At 38.8% G+C, this 17,107-nt stretch overlaps 1 protein-coding gene across 1 annotated transcript in view; it reads right to left on the reverse strand.

Annotated features, from left to right (window-relative positions):
* Positions 1-17,107, reverse strand: part of LAMA1 (laminin subunit alpha 1) — a 108,225-nt gene that overhangs the window by 48,706 nt on the left and 42,412 nt on the right. Inside the window, exons 10-22 of the mRNA XM_049830181.1 lie at positions 16,491-16,651; positions 12,925-13,065; positions 11,962-12,135; positions 10,266-10,367; positions 9,326-9,537; positions 7,909-8,020; positions 6,916-7,026; positions 6,009-6,136; positions 5,308-5,394; positions 4,863-5,074; positions 4,261-4,367; positions 3,085-3,265; positions 1,642-1,778 (exon numbers count right to left, since the gene is read on the reverse strand). Coding sequence (XP_049686138.1) covers positions 1,642-1,778; positions 3,085-3,265; positions 4,261-4,367; positions 4,863-5,074; positions 5,308-5,394; positions 6,009-6,136; positions 6,916-7,026; positions 7,909-8,020; positions 9,326-9,537; positions 10,266-10,367; positions 11,962-12,135; positions 12,925-13,065; positions 16,491-16,651 — 1,865 coding nt within the window. The remainder of the gene's footprint in view (positions 1-1,641; positions 1,779-3,084; positions 3,266-4,260; positions 4,368-4,862; positions 5,075-5,307; positions 5,395-6,008; positions 6,137-6,915; positions 7,027-7,908; positions 8,021-9,325; positions 9,538-10,265; positions 10,368-11,961; positions 12,136-12,924; positions 13,066-16,490; positions 16,652-17,107) is intronic.

Genomic DNA, 17,107 nt, shown 5'->3' on the forward strand with positions numbered 1-17,107 from the left:
CTTTGTGACCAAACAAGTTGACAGCTTTGGCTCCCAGCTACCATTAAAGGTCTAAAGCTCTTAACATCAAACCCTATTTTAAGAATCATAATAATAGAAATAATTTACATGTACTTCAATGTCTATCTATATGTGATAAAGATAAGCAAGGGCTCTAAGGTACAATTAACCGTGCTGCAGCACACTTGAAAAGGGTTGTAAGCAAACCATGACTACAGCTCTGCTTCATCACTGCACCCAGAAAGGGATGCTGAATACTAAGCAAACTGCAAGAAATGGAGCCAGATGAAGTATCCCACTAATGCAGTTTATGTTGCAAAACCAGACCAGCTGGGTTTCTGATAGCATCTCCCCCATTTCATCCATATAAAGTGCATGCAAGAGCCTTTCCAGGGTTTGCCAGCAGACATTGCACCAGGTCTCAACCTGCCACAGCTGACTATTCAGCACAGGGGAGCCTCTCTCGGGACTGTTACCTGCAGATCACAGTATTGTTTGTTGCATCAAGAAAGTAACTAAAATATCTTAAGAGTAATTCTCGTTAATTACTGTGATACTGTAACCAAAAGAAATGCTAAACAACTTAGCAAAAGTGAGCAGTTGCATATTTAGTGAAACTTGATGATTGGCAAGTGCTGTGGAATCACCCTGTTAAAGGAACGCATCAAGGGAAAGGCACAGGGACTAACACATTGTATTTGCAGAATGTTAGGTAAGAATGACAGTTGCTGGTAGCTGACAAAGCTGGTAAGCTGACAGTTTAAAGACCAGCTGCCAAGTAAGTTGCTATAAACCACTAAGATGGTAAACTCTCAAGACATATTATAGGAGTATCTTATCATCCTTAGTCTAAAAAAACTAAAGAGAGAAAAAACAATTTGGCTGATACTTGTACTTGTTAAGTACTTACTGCATATAATGACAGACCTTGTCAAGTTGATTATTTTTGTGGTTTCTCCATTGAAATTACACATTACATTCATGTAATTCTGAGGCTAAAATCTCAACATTTATAGAATAAAGATTGGCCCAATGCCATATCTGTCAGGAATTTACTGCATGAACCTAATAGGGTAAATGGTTGCTACTCCTTTGATTTGCACTGAGTTGGCATTTTACTGTTTAATCATAAATATTAAGCTGAGATAATGGCAGTTACCATTTTCCATTCATGAAACATTGACTACCTTATGGCATTTTAATTGTAAATATTCAGAAAAAAGCATGCAGTGACTTTCAAGATAAGCTAGATTTCATTGTTCTTAAAACCTTAATATCATCATTTCTTGATCAGCACAGAAACTAATGTTCCTTGTTGCCAATTGTTGCTATAAATCTGTTTTAGTATCAGTATTTAAGCAATTAAAATTTAGAACACACACTTCAAAACTTTAATATGATCTATGCACCTATCCAGTATAGGCATTCTGATCGGTATTGTCAAAGACAGCTTACTTAAATGGTTCCTCAATAAACACTTTACAGTCTGAAATTTTTTTAATTTTTTAATGTGAGCAAGTTAGATTAACACTTTGAGACAGAAACTAAAGATTGAAATTCTCAAAACAAGAGTCCAATTCTGACATTAGTATAAGGTGACTTGCTTTTAACAGCCATGGCTTTTGAGCCAGCCTACCATACCTTGCAGCCAAGTTTAGGAGACAGTCCCCAGTGATTTTCTTCACAGAGTTCACATTTTGGACCCCGAGTATGAGGGGGACAAATGCATTGGCCAGAATCAGCATTACAGTTGTTCTGAGTATAAGCACAGTCACAGGCTGCAAGAGAAGTAGGACTGAATGATTAACTTTAACCTTGCTTTAGCTACAGAGAAGAAACTGCAAGACCACTGATAGTCTTACTTTTCTTAATTAAGCAGTACAGTTTACACATTCCACTAGGAACTCTTTGCCATCCCTAATCTCTGAGAAACAAATTATGACCACAGTGACATTTCATCTTTTTATTGAAAGCCCATAGTTGCTTCTTGACATAGCCTGTTTGGTGGCTTAAAAAGAAGTGCTGCATTCCCACAGGAGAATCAACAAAGCCAAACAAAATTATTGCAGAGAAGAGTAAATTTGCAGGAAAAAAATTCTATTATAGAGGATACAAAATGCATCAGGACGTATGATAATGTTCTCAAGCAGGTGAATGGATTGATCTCAGGAATTAGTACTTTTCAAGAATTGCTTAGTGAATAATAGGGATGGATAACTATTTTTATAACTGCTGCAAGAAGCACTTGTCTATTTAAGAAATGCAATACTATTCTTGCTAAAAAGCAGAAGTTCAGAAAAGTGGTTTTATTAATTGTTTTAATAACATTTACAAAATTTTCTAGACTGAAATGGTTGAAGGTGTACCAAAGGGATCTTTGATGCTTAGTAAAAGCACAGTACATATGTTCTAAAACACAATCCTATCACATAATCTCACTGCAGATTTCATATGACTATACTATTCGAGGCATGAAAAAAAACATTTTTGTTAGGCTGGAGAAAAGGTAGGCATTCCTTTAGCTATACTGTGTTGAAAAGTGCATCTTATTAACATAAATTAGGTTTTTTGATGGCATGTTCTCATCTGGATTAACATTTTCTCTGTATCATGACTAAAAATCGTACACACCCAGGTGATGATGGGAAAATAGTCAATGACACCTTATCAAAGTATAAAACATATTTTTAAGAATTAAATGAAAAATCAAGGTAAAAATCTGTAAGAGTAGTAGCTCTTTTACAATTGCAGGAAGAAAAAAAAGAATTTTCTATTCTCTCCAAAGGACTGAAGGGTTTTGTAAAAAAAAAAAAAGGAGCTATTGAGGATGTATTTCTCTCATGCAACCTTTATGAGTTGTTATTAGTTATTATTTCATAATCACCACCTTTTACAAGGAACCACATAATAAGCAATCAAAGAAATGTTTTGTTCCCTTGCTTAATCAAAATATTAAGAGACCATTCTACAGATTTTTCCATATAGTCATCAAAACAACTGACCTTTGCCAGAGTTTAACATAAAATATATTGCTGAAAGAAATTCCAGACAAACCCTGAAAAAGGATCATGCATTAGAACTTACGTGTGCATCCACCGTCCTGGAATGCATGGAAGCCATGAGCACAACGATCACACTTTTCTCCAGCCACTCCTGGTACACAGTGACAATGCCCCTGATGATTGCAGTCCTTGGAGACTGAGCCAAATTGACTGCAGTTGCAGGGAATGCAGCCAAGGCCAGTATCCAGGCCATAATAACCATTCTGTTGGATAGGAAGTAAATACATTTGAGCTACCTTTCATAAATTTTTGAAAACAATACAATGTATACTCTTATTTTCTCTTCTTTACTTTCCCTGCTGTCTGACCTGCACAAATACTGTCAGCACTGTGTGACTGCTGTGGGAGGGCTCCCTGGCCGCCTTATCTATTCATTGTTCCCAGCTATAGGCAAGTATGCATTCGGGTGGAAAAGCAAACACTGAAATGCCTTTGCGGTCCTCTAATCTCATCAGTAAGACTTTATGTTTTAAAGTCTGAGTTTATTTTAATTTAAAGGCTTCCATGAGGTGAGGGTATGCTGATCAGGCACAGATTTCTGTGAATGTGAACGAAAGACCAGAACAGAGAAGGTCAGCGACCTATGGTACATGTGGATTGAAAGGCATTCAGCTGGGCTGGCACAAGGGCAGTAACTGGCACAGATTTCCTGCTCTGGTCTCTGAGACAGTTCTAAACGTAGCAAAGGCTGGAAACTGCTGTTTTGTATCACCAGTGAATACCTGCTTGTTCTTACAACAGGCCTGTCTTTTAGCTGAATCCTTTTTTGGCATTGAGCCATGACGTATTTATTATCATCAACCACATTCTTCAGATATTCCCACTCAAGACTTCATTTTGCAGAAGCACAGTGCTAAGATCCCTTCAGGTCTGTTAGCAGTGTTTGGTTAGTTTTTTTGGTAAGCCAACATGACTGCATGCTGTCAGGGAGCACAGCACTAGCCTGAACAGCTCTATTCAGAAGGGTGCTGAGTCAACTACATAGCTTCACATCTGCAAAGAGCACAGGCAGAGCAATCTGCAACTGCAAAGGCCTGTGCAGACAAACCTTTGGTCTCTGCTCCAGCAATAGGTCCCCTCTCCCCTGAATATATTTGCCGCTAGTCTCTGTATCTGCTTTAATCTATATCTATAGATAGACAGGAAGACCAAGATACAAGAAAATGTAGGTATTAGGAACAAGTAAATATTTGCTTACCAAGCACTCATCACATCTTTCTCCAATCACATTTAATTTGCAGTGACAGAAGCCTGTCTTATGATGACAAGTACTTGAAAGGGAACCATTCACATGGCACGCACAGGCTTATGTTTAGACAAAAAGAAAGCAAATTAAAAAAATAATGTCTATCTATATGCATTCATTATTATACAGAATTCCAAATCTGGTATATAATGTGTTTCACCTGTTTATATGCCATAGATGTTAATATACTACAGTAATACCTGTACTACACATTTGGGCAAAAAGTTAAAAAACCCACCTCTGCAAATAGATACACTTGAGAATTTTGTTTCTTCCAGCCCTATGTGTAACATTCATAAGTAGGAAATGTCTACAGCAGGTCAGTGGAGGGTCAGTGTTAAGCAAGCCCCTTCAGGAAAACAAAGTGTCAGACCCTAGCATAATACATTCCTTCATCAGGCTAGCCCAACTCCATAGTTTTCAGCCTGCACTTGCCAACTCACAACTTGAAGGTTAACTCTTTCAGCAAAGGTGCTTATCTCCCCATCCATTATGCTACATGTACACCACACTTTTGTGTTCTTTAAATTTTGAGAGTAATAACAACAGCTTACCATGACAGCTTTTCTCAGTCAGTGCATCCCCATAATACCCATCAGCACACTTTTCACAGTGGTGACCTGCTGTGTTCCCCAGACATTTCAGGCATTGTCCTGTGACAGCATCACAGTGGCCATCCTCTTGAGGGTTTACATTGCCATTGCATTCACAAGGAGCACATGACTGTCCAGGCATGAGCGGATTTCCATAGTAACCATTAGCACACCTGCACCAGATATTAAAAACTTTATCAGCTGGAATGCAGACACATCAAACACTCTCCCCACCCAAGGGAGTATTTCCCATTAAATGTTTTATCTAAAGTGTCTCTGTTACAAGCAAAGACAAAATGGGAAGGAAAATTTTATTAGAAATGTTCTGTACAATTCAAGGTGGGTAGCAAGATGAACAGTTAGTGATGGCAATGATATGTATTTTACCCAAAGCTAGTGTACATACCTTTCACACTGAGAACCAGTATAGCCTGGAAGACATTTGTCACAGACAATTCCACCTCCTTCACTCAGCTGGCAAGTAGGACTGAAACTATCAACAATATTTATGGCAGTCAGTATCAACACAGAGAATCACAAGACTTCTACAAACATTCAATATTCACCCTTCACATCCATGCACCTATCTATATAACCATGTAATTGCAAATTTTTCTAGATTAACATCAATGCTTTAAACATTACAATATGTCAAAATAAAGCTACAATTTTCAAAAACTCTTCTTGAGATTTGTTTTCTTTTAAGGGAAAGGAAGATTTTAAAACTTCCTAAAAACCTGGCCCTCTTTCTAGCAAATCTGCCAATTTCTGTACCAAGCTCCTCTTTCACATGCAACACTTCTGTCCTTCTGTTGTTTTCTGAAACAACACGAAAGATAACAGTGATCTTGCTGCCAAGGTCAAGGATAGGTCAAAGTACTACTTTCAGCCTTCACCTAGAAATTGCACCAGTTCACTCAGCCTGTCTTACCGTAATCTATACATTTGCCTACCTGGAGAAACAATGTTTCCATGAGATATGCTCAAATGAAGAGGAAGAAAAAAATCCATCTCTCCCTCCTTCAGGTTTCATGACATTTTATTTTCTTTATCCCACTTTCTGATTTTGCTGAAGATGCAAAAGAAAATCTCACATAAGCAGCTTACTTGTTTGCAGCAGAACTCAGAGGACATGCACAAGGCTGGCAGTCCTCAGAAGTTCCTTGGGATGGAGTTCCATAGAACCCAGGCAAGCACCGATCACAGAAAGGTCCTGTCGTGTTGTGTTGACAAGCCTGTGAAGCACGGAAAAAAATCTTTTTGTATTTACTCTTGATGGTTTTTCAGCCCCTGAGGGATCCCTGCAGGAGTCTGCATGCAGTATAACATTCAAGGAGACAGCCATGAAGAACAGAGTAGAACTTCGTAAATAAGTGGGGGGGTTTGAGTTGTAACAACAAATCCTAATTGTTTCTTTCCTATGTTTTCAAATATACTTTACATCATGAAACCAGCCACATTACTTATACACAAACTTAAAACATATTTTGCATATTGCACACATTTGCAGTAACAAACTTCTTGTATATTTCTTACTGGTGTTTAGCCATTTTATTTCTGTGACCTTTAAATTTCAGAAGAGATCCGAGAGCTAAATTCTCTCTTCAGAAAGTAATGTGTAATTTCCACTGATGTCAGTCATGGAAGATTCACATATATCCAAAAACAAATATTCACCCAAAATACTGCTTAATTTTGTTCCTTTCAGAAAAAGTTTTGTCACCTGCAGCAAGCAAAGTTAAGATTTTTATCAGCCAGTATATGGTGACATTTTTATTTTAGTTGTGATTATTCCCCACTTGAAATGACAAACTGAAACAAACCCTTTATTGGAGAACATTTTAACGGAGCCAGCCACCTGAATATATTCTGAAGCACAACACTGAAAAGCAAGAACAACACTTGGTACCCGTAGCTTGAAATTTACATAAACTGTAAATTTGTCTCCCACAGCCAAAATGCTCTAATTCCTAAATAGATGCTTAAAACACAAACACTTTGAAGGATGACTTACAAAGCAAACACCATGAATATCACACTCAGTTGCATGCCCATTGCATTTGCAGGGTTGACAAATACCTCCAAAGAGTATTCCATCCACACGGTAGTACCCAGGGAGACAGGACTGAAAAGAAACCAGGGGGGAAAAAATCAAAACATTTTCAAAGAGCCCACTTCTGAGCACCCACCATCTGACTCATTCACATTGTGGTAACTGAATGCTCTTTCAACTCTATTGATGTCACTGCAGCTCTTTTCTGGTGGTTGTTTTTTATTTGGACTGGATAAAGGGGATAAGAATTAACTCCATAAAACTTTGATTCAGCCCTTTGTCCCCTGGAGGCACATAAGTTACGTTTTGTGCAGTCAAATATGTGAAGTTCTTTATTATGGGACAATAAAAAACAGATGTTCTACCTCCTCTGCAGAATCATTAACAATGCTATGGCACAAGGTTTCATACTGAAATTATTTGCCAGAATAATTCCTGCTATTCTGCAGATGGTGCTCTGCCTCCCTAATCTTCTATTCACAGACATATAAGACACCACCTTGCATGACACATTTGACTCTTGTGCGATCTTCCAAAGGCTAGCATTCCTCCCTGCTAAGATTCCTTATTACCTCCATAAACTTAATGACATAAAACAGAAATAAACTGTATACAATTCAGATCCAGAAAGAGTGCTGTAAAAATGTAAAAATTAGTAAGGTAAGCTCAAAGGAGCTTCACAGAGCTTTTACAGCTGCTCCCTCTGCAACACTGATGTTCTAAAGTGTTTCATCATCTTTTAGTGCCACCAAACAGAACTCAAGAAATAAGTTTAAAATCCCATTTAGTGTACCTGGAAGAAGATATCTACAGCATTGTGTACAGTATAACAGACAGCACTTCACCACAGAACATACACTTTTATGGCAATATAATTAAAGGCAGCCTGCTTTTAAAACCTAGATCCTTTCATATAGGAGATAATTTTGCATACATAAAGCACTAAGATGTTACCTCACAGGATATTCCTGTGTAACCTTGAGGGCATTCACAGAATTCCACATCTGGTGCTGAAGAAAGATCTATAACATTTGCACTTGCAGTATCCAGGGTCACAGAGTCCAGCCTAAAATCAAGCATGAAAACATCACATCACTTGTTTCCCCAAACTTGATTTTGAACAGGATAGCTTACTTCCAGGGAAGTAACACTGCTGAGTGCTGCTCCCTGGCAGTGACAGCTGAGGAACAGGCACAAGTGTCTGCTGTAAAAAGACTACAATCATAGTCTTATCACCGCTTTTGCAATTCTGGGAGTAGATGTGCCCTCCTCCTGTTATCATCAGTTACTACCATTATCTCTTCTCCTGTGGAGATCTTTAAACAAAACCTTCCCCTTCTGTCATGGTATTAGAGGTACACCAGTGGGGCAGCCTTCTACTGCTGCCCTGAAATAAGATAGCATTACTGCACCCTGTCTAAAATAGACACATATCACAGGTGGGTAATTAGTGAGAAACAGCACCAGTTCATTGATGCTGCACACAACAGGATAAAGCAAAACCTCTTACTACAAACAATGGCATTTTGCAGCAGAGGCAATCTTCTCAGTCAGAGGTAAAATTATTTACTTAAATCTTTACAAACATTCCAGAAAGAGGAACACACTATCCCTAAATAGGCATAAATATCACCACCTTCAAGGGCACAAAGCAAATCTAGTATCCACTCCAATGTTATCAACAGGAAATGCTACCAAATTAGGGAATGAGGAGGAAAGACTATTGGTGAGGCTAAGGGAATTAAGTAATAAATGATGAAGCACTGGAACTGATTCCCTTGAGAGTGGCAAGACGTTATTCATGTGTATCTTGGAGAACAGGTAAAACAGAGACCTGTAAGGTCTGATACAGATACTGCTAATGCTGACTTGAGACTATGGAATGACCAGTTAATCCATTCCAGCCCAATTTTCCTATTAAGCACTCCCTTAGAGATGAGCATCCATGACATCTACAAACAGACATTAAAAGAAATTACAGCCAATGTCTTTACTGGCAGGTTTTCAATAGTCAGTGATGGATTTACTTGCCGCATACCAAAATAAGCATACTGTTGAGAGTTTCGGAGGTATTTCCCTCTAACAAAGCAGCCATTGTAATAAGGCTTTTATGCAGTATTCCTTTAAAGCAGAAAACAATGTTTCTGCTATCAGATATCTTCAAAACAACCAAATGCGCCTTTTCCACACATTTCACATGAATGTGTTTTGGGGACAAGATCAGCCTGGAGAAGATTCAATAAAAAATGAGTGGATTTTTCTAGAAATTATCAATGTAAAACTTTAGGAATACTGCCACTATGAACAGTGTTTCACATGCACAAAAATATTGTAAGTATATAGGCTAACTTGAATATTTTCTCTCCCTCACCTGTACACAGCTTTTTTGGCAATGTTGTAGTTGGCCCTGATCAGAAGATGGGTCACGTTTACCAGAACAGTCATCAACCTTTCCCGGTCTATAGCTTTTTTTGTATTGAAGTCTATGAAATTCTCCGATACAAGTCTTACTACATTAGAGTACTCCTCATATGGCTGTAATGACAAGCCCGCTGCTCTTGTACTCAAAATCTGCCCATTACCCTGAAATTCAAAGACAGAGAAAATATTTTCCATATCTGCATGCAAATTTTATTTATCAATTACATTTAGAGTCAGAAATACATCCAGATAACACAGAAAAGAGGCAATTTCTTGCACTAGAAAAATTAGATTTCTTGCACTAGAAAAACAGTAAGTAAAAGGCCTGCTTTTTCTATGGCTTCAGGAATACTACCATCCCATTCTCTTTTGGTTCAGAGACTTTAGAAATACTTTATTTTCTTTTAGAAAAAGAATTAAATTCCAAAAATCAAACTCCTCTACAAAACAGAATCTCTTTTCTCCCTTGTTCTATTGTTAAGCATGTATTACAAAGTAATGGTTTTTTGGAGGTACCTGGATTCAATATAGAGCCTTACTTTTTAACTGTAACATAAATCTAGAAAAGTAAGTAAAAGAACACTCATCTGTTTCATAAATATAAGTCCTTACAGCTTATTGTAGTTTCTTTTGTAAACAAAGCTTTGTACATTTGCTAATGAACACTTCACCTGTTTACACATTTAAAACTAGTATTGTATACCTACAATTTCAGACAAATGGATCAGAAAATCAGAGAAGTGAGTAGTAACAAAATCGTGGTAGTGACTTTTAAAAAGGGACTTAAAATTGACAAAACTACTGTAGAAATCCTATTTTATATTCTTTTTTTAACCCCTTCATAGATATCTAATAATGTCTGAATAGTAACAAGCTGAAATAAACGCCACCTGAATGATGACATCCACACTAGATACTATATCACTGTCCACACTCTCCATTGGAACATCATAAGATACTGTATACTTCAAGTCTCCACCAAAAGCTGTGAGCTGAAATAACAAAAAGAAAAGTCTTAACAACACGATAACCTCCAAAGAAGTGACATGGGACTGTACAACATCCAAATTATAGAAGTACATGGCTTACAAATACCACTTTCCAGGGAAAGTTTAACTCACCATGTGTATCAGCACAGGGACAAGTGCTGGCTTGTTGTTGTACAGGTGGGGAAAGCTAGCTGAAGGCTCTACATGTGATTCAGGTAAATGCCCTCATTCAGTTAAATCACCTACAAGACTTTCAACAAACTGCAGAGGTTTACACTACTATCCTAGCCAAGGAGCACAGCATGTTGGAGTTATTCACATTCCATATTCCACCTTTGGGGCTCCTTAGCCCCACAACTGCTGCTGACTACTTCAAAGTAAGTTAAAGAGTGGTACCAACAGTTAGACCTATATTAAATAAGAGATCAGAATTTTTAGTAAGTATTGCCCTGTGCAAAACTACTCCTTAATGTTACACTTCTGAGACTTGTTTTCATTTACTGTGCCACCATACTAAGAAATGGGGCTGCATGGGCAAAGAGAAGGGACTGAAAATAATTAAAGATGAGGTTGCAAGGTTCCTTCTACTCAGTACTGGCAAGCCCACAGCTAAAGTTTTGAGTCCAGTTCTGGGCTTCCCAGTACAAGAGAGAGATGGACATCCTGGAAAGAGCCCAAAAAAAGGGCCACAAAGATGATTAAGAGCCTGGAGCATCTTTCATATGAGGAAAGACTGAGTACTGAGACTGTCCAGCCTTGAGAAGGCTCAAGAAGATCTCATCAATGTATACAAACACCTGAAGGAAGGGTGCAGAGAGGATGGAGCCAGGCTCTTTCCAGTGGTGCCCAGTGACAGGACAAGAGGCAATGGGCACAAACTGAAACACAGGAGGTTCTCTCTGAACATCAGGAAACACTTTTTTATTGTGAGGATGACCAAGCACCGGCACAAGCTGCCCAGGGAAGTTGTAGAGTCTCCATCCTTGGGGATATTTGGAAGAAACTCTCTGGACATGGTGCTAGGCAACCTGCTCCAGGTGACTCTGCGTGAGCAATGAGGTTGGGCAAGATGACGTCCAGGAGGTCCCTTCCAACCTCAACTAATCTGTGATTTTGCTGGAAAAAGTGGAAGACCTAGAGCTTTAGGTAGTAACCAGGGCAAAAATTAAAGACTAGCTGGCTGGAAACTAATAAATGTGAAATGGGAGATGGCCAAGAGGCAGGTAAGAGGAATTTAATGGTCCTGTCTACTGTATTGGACAAGGTGTGAAGGGTGTAAGCTTTAGGATAGAAGCCAAGAGTACAGGAAATGTGAACATGTAAGTTAGTAACGGTCAAGAGAAAAAAAAGATTATATTCTGTCAAGGATAGGCAAAGGAGGAAGTGGGGAGATGAATGAACTCAAAGAGCATAAAGAGGGTACTGGGAATGTCTGGCCAGGCACACTATGTTTTCAAGAGCAGAGACAGATTGAGAAGTCCGGTAATATTGGGGTTTACGTGTAATTTTTAATTACAGAAACTATGTATTTAGCGCAATAGGTTATGATTAGAATAGAGAAACTGTGAAGGAGTTTTGATTGTAGCTGGGAACTTACTTTATTTCCTAGATACATCTCAGGTGCTGACCAGTAATAAGTATGTTTCAGTATTTTCACAGCCTCAGTGTTGTTAATACTTATTTGACGCGGTCCATCAAACTGGCTTCGCTGAGGTTGCACGCTCCTTGCATTATAGAGATCAGTAACAAGCCATCCAGTCATGTCTGATATCTGTAAGAAAGAATAGTAGTGTTAATGCAGTCTGGCTTTGTGTCACTGAGAAAGCAGTCACTAAACTTAACCCCTCCCTAGATATTAATTTGAACTGATGGATCTGTAACACTTCCATTAGCCCAGTATGACATCCAATACATGCAAATATGCCACTTCATACTAGGATTGTCTCCAACTCTGTTAGATAGGAACAAAAATATGAGTGTGATTTTCACCCTTTCAATAAAATTATCATTATACCTATGTACTTCACTGAGATAGAATTACAGAACTTCAAGGGCTTTGAGGTCTATCGTCCCCATTTATAGATAGGGCTGAGCTGGAGGAAAGTTAAATCCAGAACAGTGTCCCCAAAGCCACCCAACTCAAAAAATGTCTACTCAGAAGACAGTGGTATTTATAATCACTCTGTTCTCCAAGAAAGAGTGCCAGAGGTCACTCTAGCCTTGCCCATTAGGTATGAGAGCAAGGAAACAGATTTGGGCTCAAATCTTCAATATGCAAAGAAACTTTAACAGCACAAGGTCAGAAATAATGCATTTTTCCAGAGCATTATTGCAGCCTCTACTACCCAATACTTCTAGTATTACTGCAAGCCAGTGGGGCCAAAGCCTGCACTGGGATGATATTCTGAATACCTCAGAGCTGCTGAATGACACTGAAAATCCATTCCTCTGTAAGAAGACACACGCCAGAATTTGGAGTTAACTTGGGCCAAAGAAATACAGTACATTTTGCAGCTGCCTGAGGAAAGAATGTTAGGTCATGGACATAATGCGTAAATACCTGACTTATAGGCCATGTTAGGCTGTCACAGACATCAGAAACCCCAAAGCAGAAACACTCTGTGCAGCCCTGAGGATTTCTTTCTTGCAAATTGTAGAATCCTGGTTTACAGAGGTCACAGTTTTCACCTTCTACATTTTCCTGTCAATGGCATAATACATTTCACATCAGAATTATTATGGTAACAAATACAGTGCATTAGGTGGGATTTAGGCATAACAGCATTCAGAAGGTTATAAAAGAAAACAGATTTCAGCACAGCAGGATTATTGAATAAGACTCAAAGCTTAAAACTAAAACCGATTGGAAAAATTCGGCAGAATTTGCCAGTCCATCAAAAGCTAAACATGCCCTGGCAAGGGCTCTGTTGCAGTGAAATTTCAGCACATGGGCAGGGTTTGAAAAGCTTCTGCCAGCTTGCCAGTCTACTTCTGTCAGAGTTTGAATTTGTAGATTGCTCTGGAGAAAAGATCCAATGTTTACTGAATCCACATGGTTTATAAATAAACAGCATAGCTCACCTTTAAGGCCAGGCTCCTGGAGCTACCACACCCAGCTTCAAGACAGCAGTTCCTCAGACTCTATTAACACTTACACTGTGATCCCTACCACTGCTTCCACCTCTTCCTGGAGGAACACCACACACACTTAGGCTAGCTGGCAGCTCTTCCTCCTGCAGGAGCAGGGAAGTGATTGTTCCCCTGTACTCGGCACTGGTGAGGCCACACCTCAAGTACTTTGTTCAGTTTTGGGCCCCTCACTACAGGAAAGTCACTGATGTGCTGGAACATGAGAGAAGGGCAACAAAGCTGGTGAAGAGTCCAGAGCACAAGTCTTATGAGAAGCAGCTGAGGGGACTGGGGTTGTTTGGCCTGGAGAAAAGGAGGCTGAGGAGACACCTTCTCACTCTCTACAACTATCTGGAGGGGGGTTGGAGTGAGGTCAGTGCTGGTCTCTTCTGTCAGGTGGCTGGAGATAGGATGAGAGGAAATGGCCTCAGGTTGTGGCAGGGGAAGGTTTAGATTGGATATTAGGAAAAAATTCTTCACCAAAAGGGCTGTCAAGCATTGGAACAGGCTATCCAGGGAAGTGGTTGAGTCACTGTCCCTGGAGGTATTTAAAAGGCATGTAGATGTGGTGCTTAGGGACGTGGTTTAGTGGGCCTGATTGATGGTTGGACTCAATGATCTTAAAGGTCTTTTCCAACTAAACAGTTCTATGATTCTAATATGCTCTGGGCTAAGGTCCAGAAACTCCTAGTTGAAAAGAAGAGGTGCTCCCCTCCTTTAGCCCCTTTCACTGGCCTGCTGCCTCCTTACCATGCAAATTGGGTAGTTCAGAGCATACTGCTACATACCTCTTTCAATGTAGAATTTGAGGGGCAGGGGAATTTGAGTGCAGTGTTATTTGTTCAGAAAGTTTAGACAATTGCTGCTGACAAGCAAACCAGTAGAGAAAATATTTGGTAAATACCCACGAAGCTGTGTAAATAGTAGATCTCTGAGTATTTCTACACAGTAAGATACAGAAAATGTACCACTGCCAGGAACAAGATTCTGATTGTGTACTAGCTTCATATCAGGACGAGACCCGGTCACACAACACTCCACCATATCAACCTTTGGTTTCCACTATGGGAAAACTCCATTACAAAGGCAAAGAGAACTTGATGAAGCACCCTGCGAAGTTCCCTAATACTTATGGTTAGGACACAAGGACTCCAGGGCATACAGCGAGGCATACCGTACTACTTTGAGGAGGCCTGTATGAGCTCTGCATTGCAATTTGAAATGCAAAGCCTGTGGACCAAGTTCTGCTTTCAGAAGCAGTTACCAGGGTAACTTCACTTCAGCCAGAAGAATCACTCCAGATTCCAGACTTACATCAGATTTGGTCCCACGGAGCAAATTTCAAGCTACCAGAGAGAAATCTGAGACCTTTGGTAGCAACACTACCAACTGACTCTTCTTCTGGACCAGTGTTTGGCATGTCAAGCTTACATAAGGCCTCTCTAAACAGCTAGGTTATGTGCTTTTGTAAGCAAAGTACAAACTGTTTTTGCAAACCATATGAAAAATTTATGGTCCCTAGATCTGATTCAAAAGCTGAGGATGACCGCTTTCTACTTGTTAATATCCAAACTTGGGCAAAGGGCCTCCTCAGATAATGAGATTTTAAAATCTTGGATTTTTAGAGAAATAGTATTTATAGGCTCTTTTCAGCTTTTTTATTTCTCAGTCTTCAGGGTGCACTTGGATCACACATTTCACTTTATCTCTGTAACATTATTAGTCATTTATTATTTATTATTACTTATTTCTTGTTGAAAAATAAAAATCTTACCCAATGACTAGACCTCAAGAGCTGTGTTTCACTAAGATCAAATATTATGAAATTCAGAGTATAAAAAGGAATAGTTTGCACTACTGTGTTCAGAGACACTGTACAGGCTTAGAAATCCCGTCTCCTTCCTTTGATATTTGGAGCACACAACTTTTCTTCTTCCTTCCACCTCTATAGGTAGGCTGCTGACTGGTGACACTCTCAGTAATCTAACCCCAAAATTCTGTATGTCACACTCATGCCTACAATAGCACTGAAAGGGGACAGTTTCTCATCCAGTTTATACCAAAATTTTCACCAGTTAGCTGCATTGGCTGATATAGTGTTACTCTAGCTCAAAAACAGGCAAAACAGTTGTATCTCCTTTTTCATATTTAAATTGTCCATTGGAGCTATTTCTTTCTCCCAGACTTCAGTTATTTGTATGTTTGATATTTTGGATCAGATAAATTATGCAAAAGGACTAAGTTTCAGAAAAATTGTCAGACAAACCACTTTCTTTTTGGCTCCTGTTCACTGTCATACTTGGCAACAAATACATAAACTACTAGCTAACATTTCGTTCAGAAAATTAAGTGTAACTTCTTTAAATATTGAACGCACAGCTTTGTTATAAAGTTCAGCAGAATCTACAGCTGCAAGATATTTCAAGGCATTTGGATATTTACCAAAAAAATAAAAGAAGGCTGCAAAGCTTCTCTGTTAACATTTTTATGGTTTATATTTTGCAATCAAATAATTAAATCATATTTCATACATACATCTAATGTAATTTTTCCAATAGTTCTTTCCAAATGCATGCTGTTCCTTCACACAAAAGCAGATGTTATAAACACATCCTTTCTTTACAAGAAATCAGTAACTTTGAGGAGAAATATCAGCTCATCCCTGAAACCAAACCCAGTTAAACATACTGTCATTCTCTGTGATTCTCCTTAGCACTCACATGAGCAGATATTATTTGATTTTAATGTCTGGCCCATTATTTTAGAAAATGGTGTATCAGTAACATACAGAACTATTCAACAAATTATCATATATTTCCATACAGAGAATAGTTAGTAATTTTAAGTTTTAGGTTGTCAGGTGTACAGTTACACCAGGTTACTTACTATAAAACAAGTGATCTCTCCAGTTAATGAAGTAATTTCCCTTATTAAAAAGGTGGTTACAAATCAATCCACAGATTTTATTTTAAGCAAAAATGATAGTTTAATACTCACTTTGCAAAGACAAGATTCTGTGCATGGATCTTCATTAATGCTACCAATCAGGCTACAGTTACAACGCAGGCAGTTTGGATAGCCTCTATACCCAAATGCACAACGATCACATTTTTTTCCTGTGTAACCTTCTCTGCATTGACACTGACCTGGCCAAGTCCCTTGAAAGGCAAAAATAGAGAAAAAAATAAATAAGAGCAGGCAATAGCCTGGATTCAAGATGTCTCAGAGAGTGCAAGTACTTTGGCATTCCTTCTTTATTACATTCCATGTTATATTCCACAGAGATACTTGGCATAATGTCAGTATCACCATCTATTTTTCATGTTTAGAGTACCAGAGGCACAGAAATTGCAGCAAAATGGATTTTGCAACAGCTGTAACCGCATTCATAAACAACAGCATTAGATCTCAATCTTTCACATTGTTTACATGGTCAGAGCCCAGCATCCCCACACAAGAACACATTCAGGGACCTGACATACCTCAAAATCTTAAAAGTATGTTATGCCTCACCTCTTCTTCCTAAATATTTACCATTGTTTTGAAGTGTCACCTAACTGGCAGCCATTCACAAGTAGATAGTGTTCCCTCAAACTTCAATATCCAGAAATATA

Source organism: Accipiter gentilis, chromosome 27 (genome assembly GCF_929443795.1).
Source record: "Accipiter gentilis chromosome 27, bAccGen1.1, whole genome shotgun sequence".
Classification (NCBI taxonomy): Eukaryota; Metazoa; Chordata; class Aves; order Accipitriformes; family Accipitridae; genus Astur; species Astur gentilis.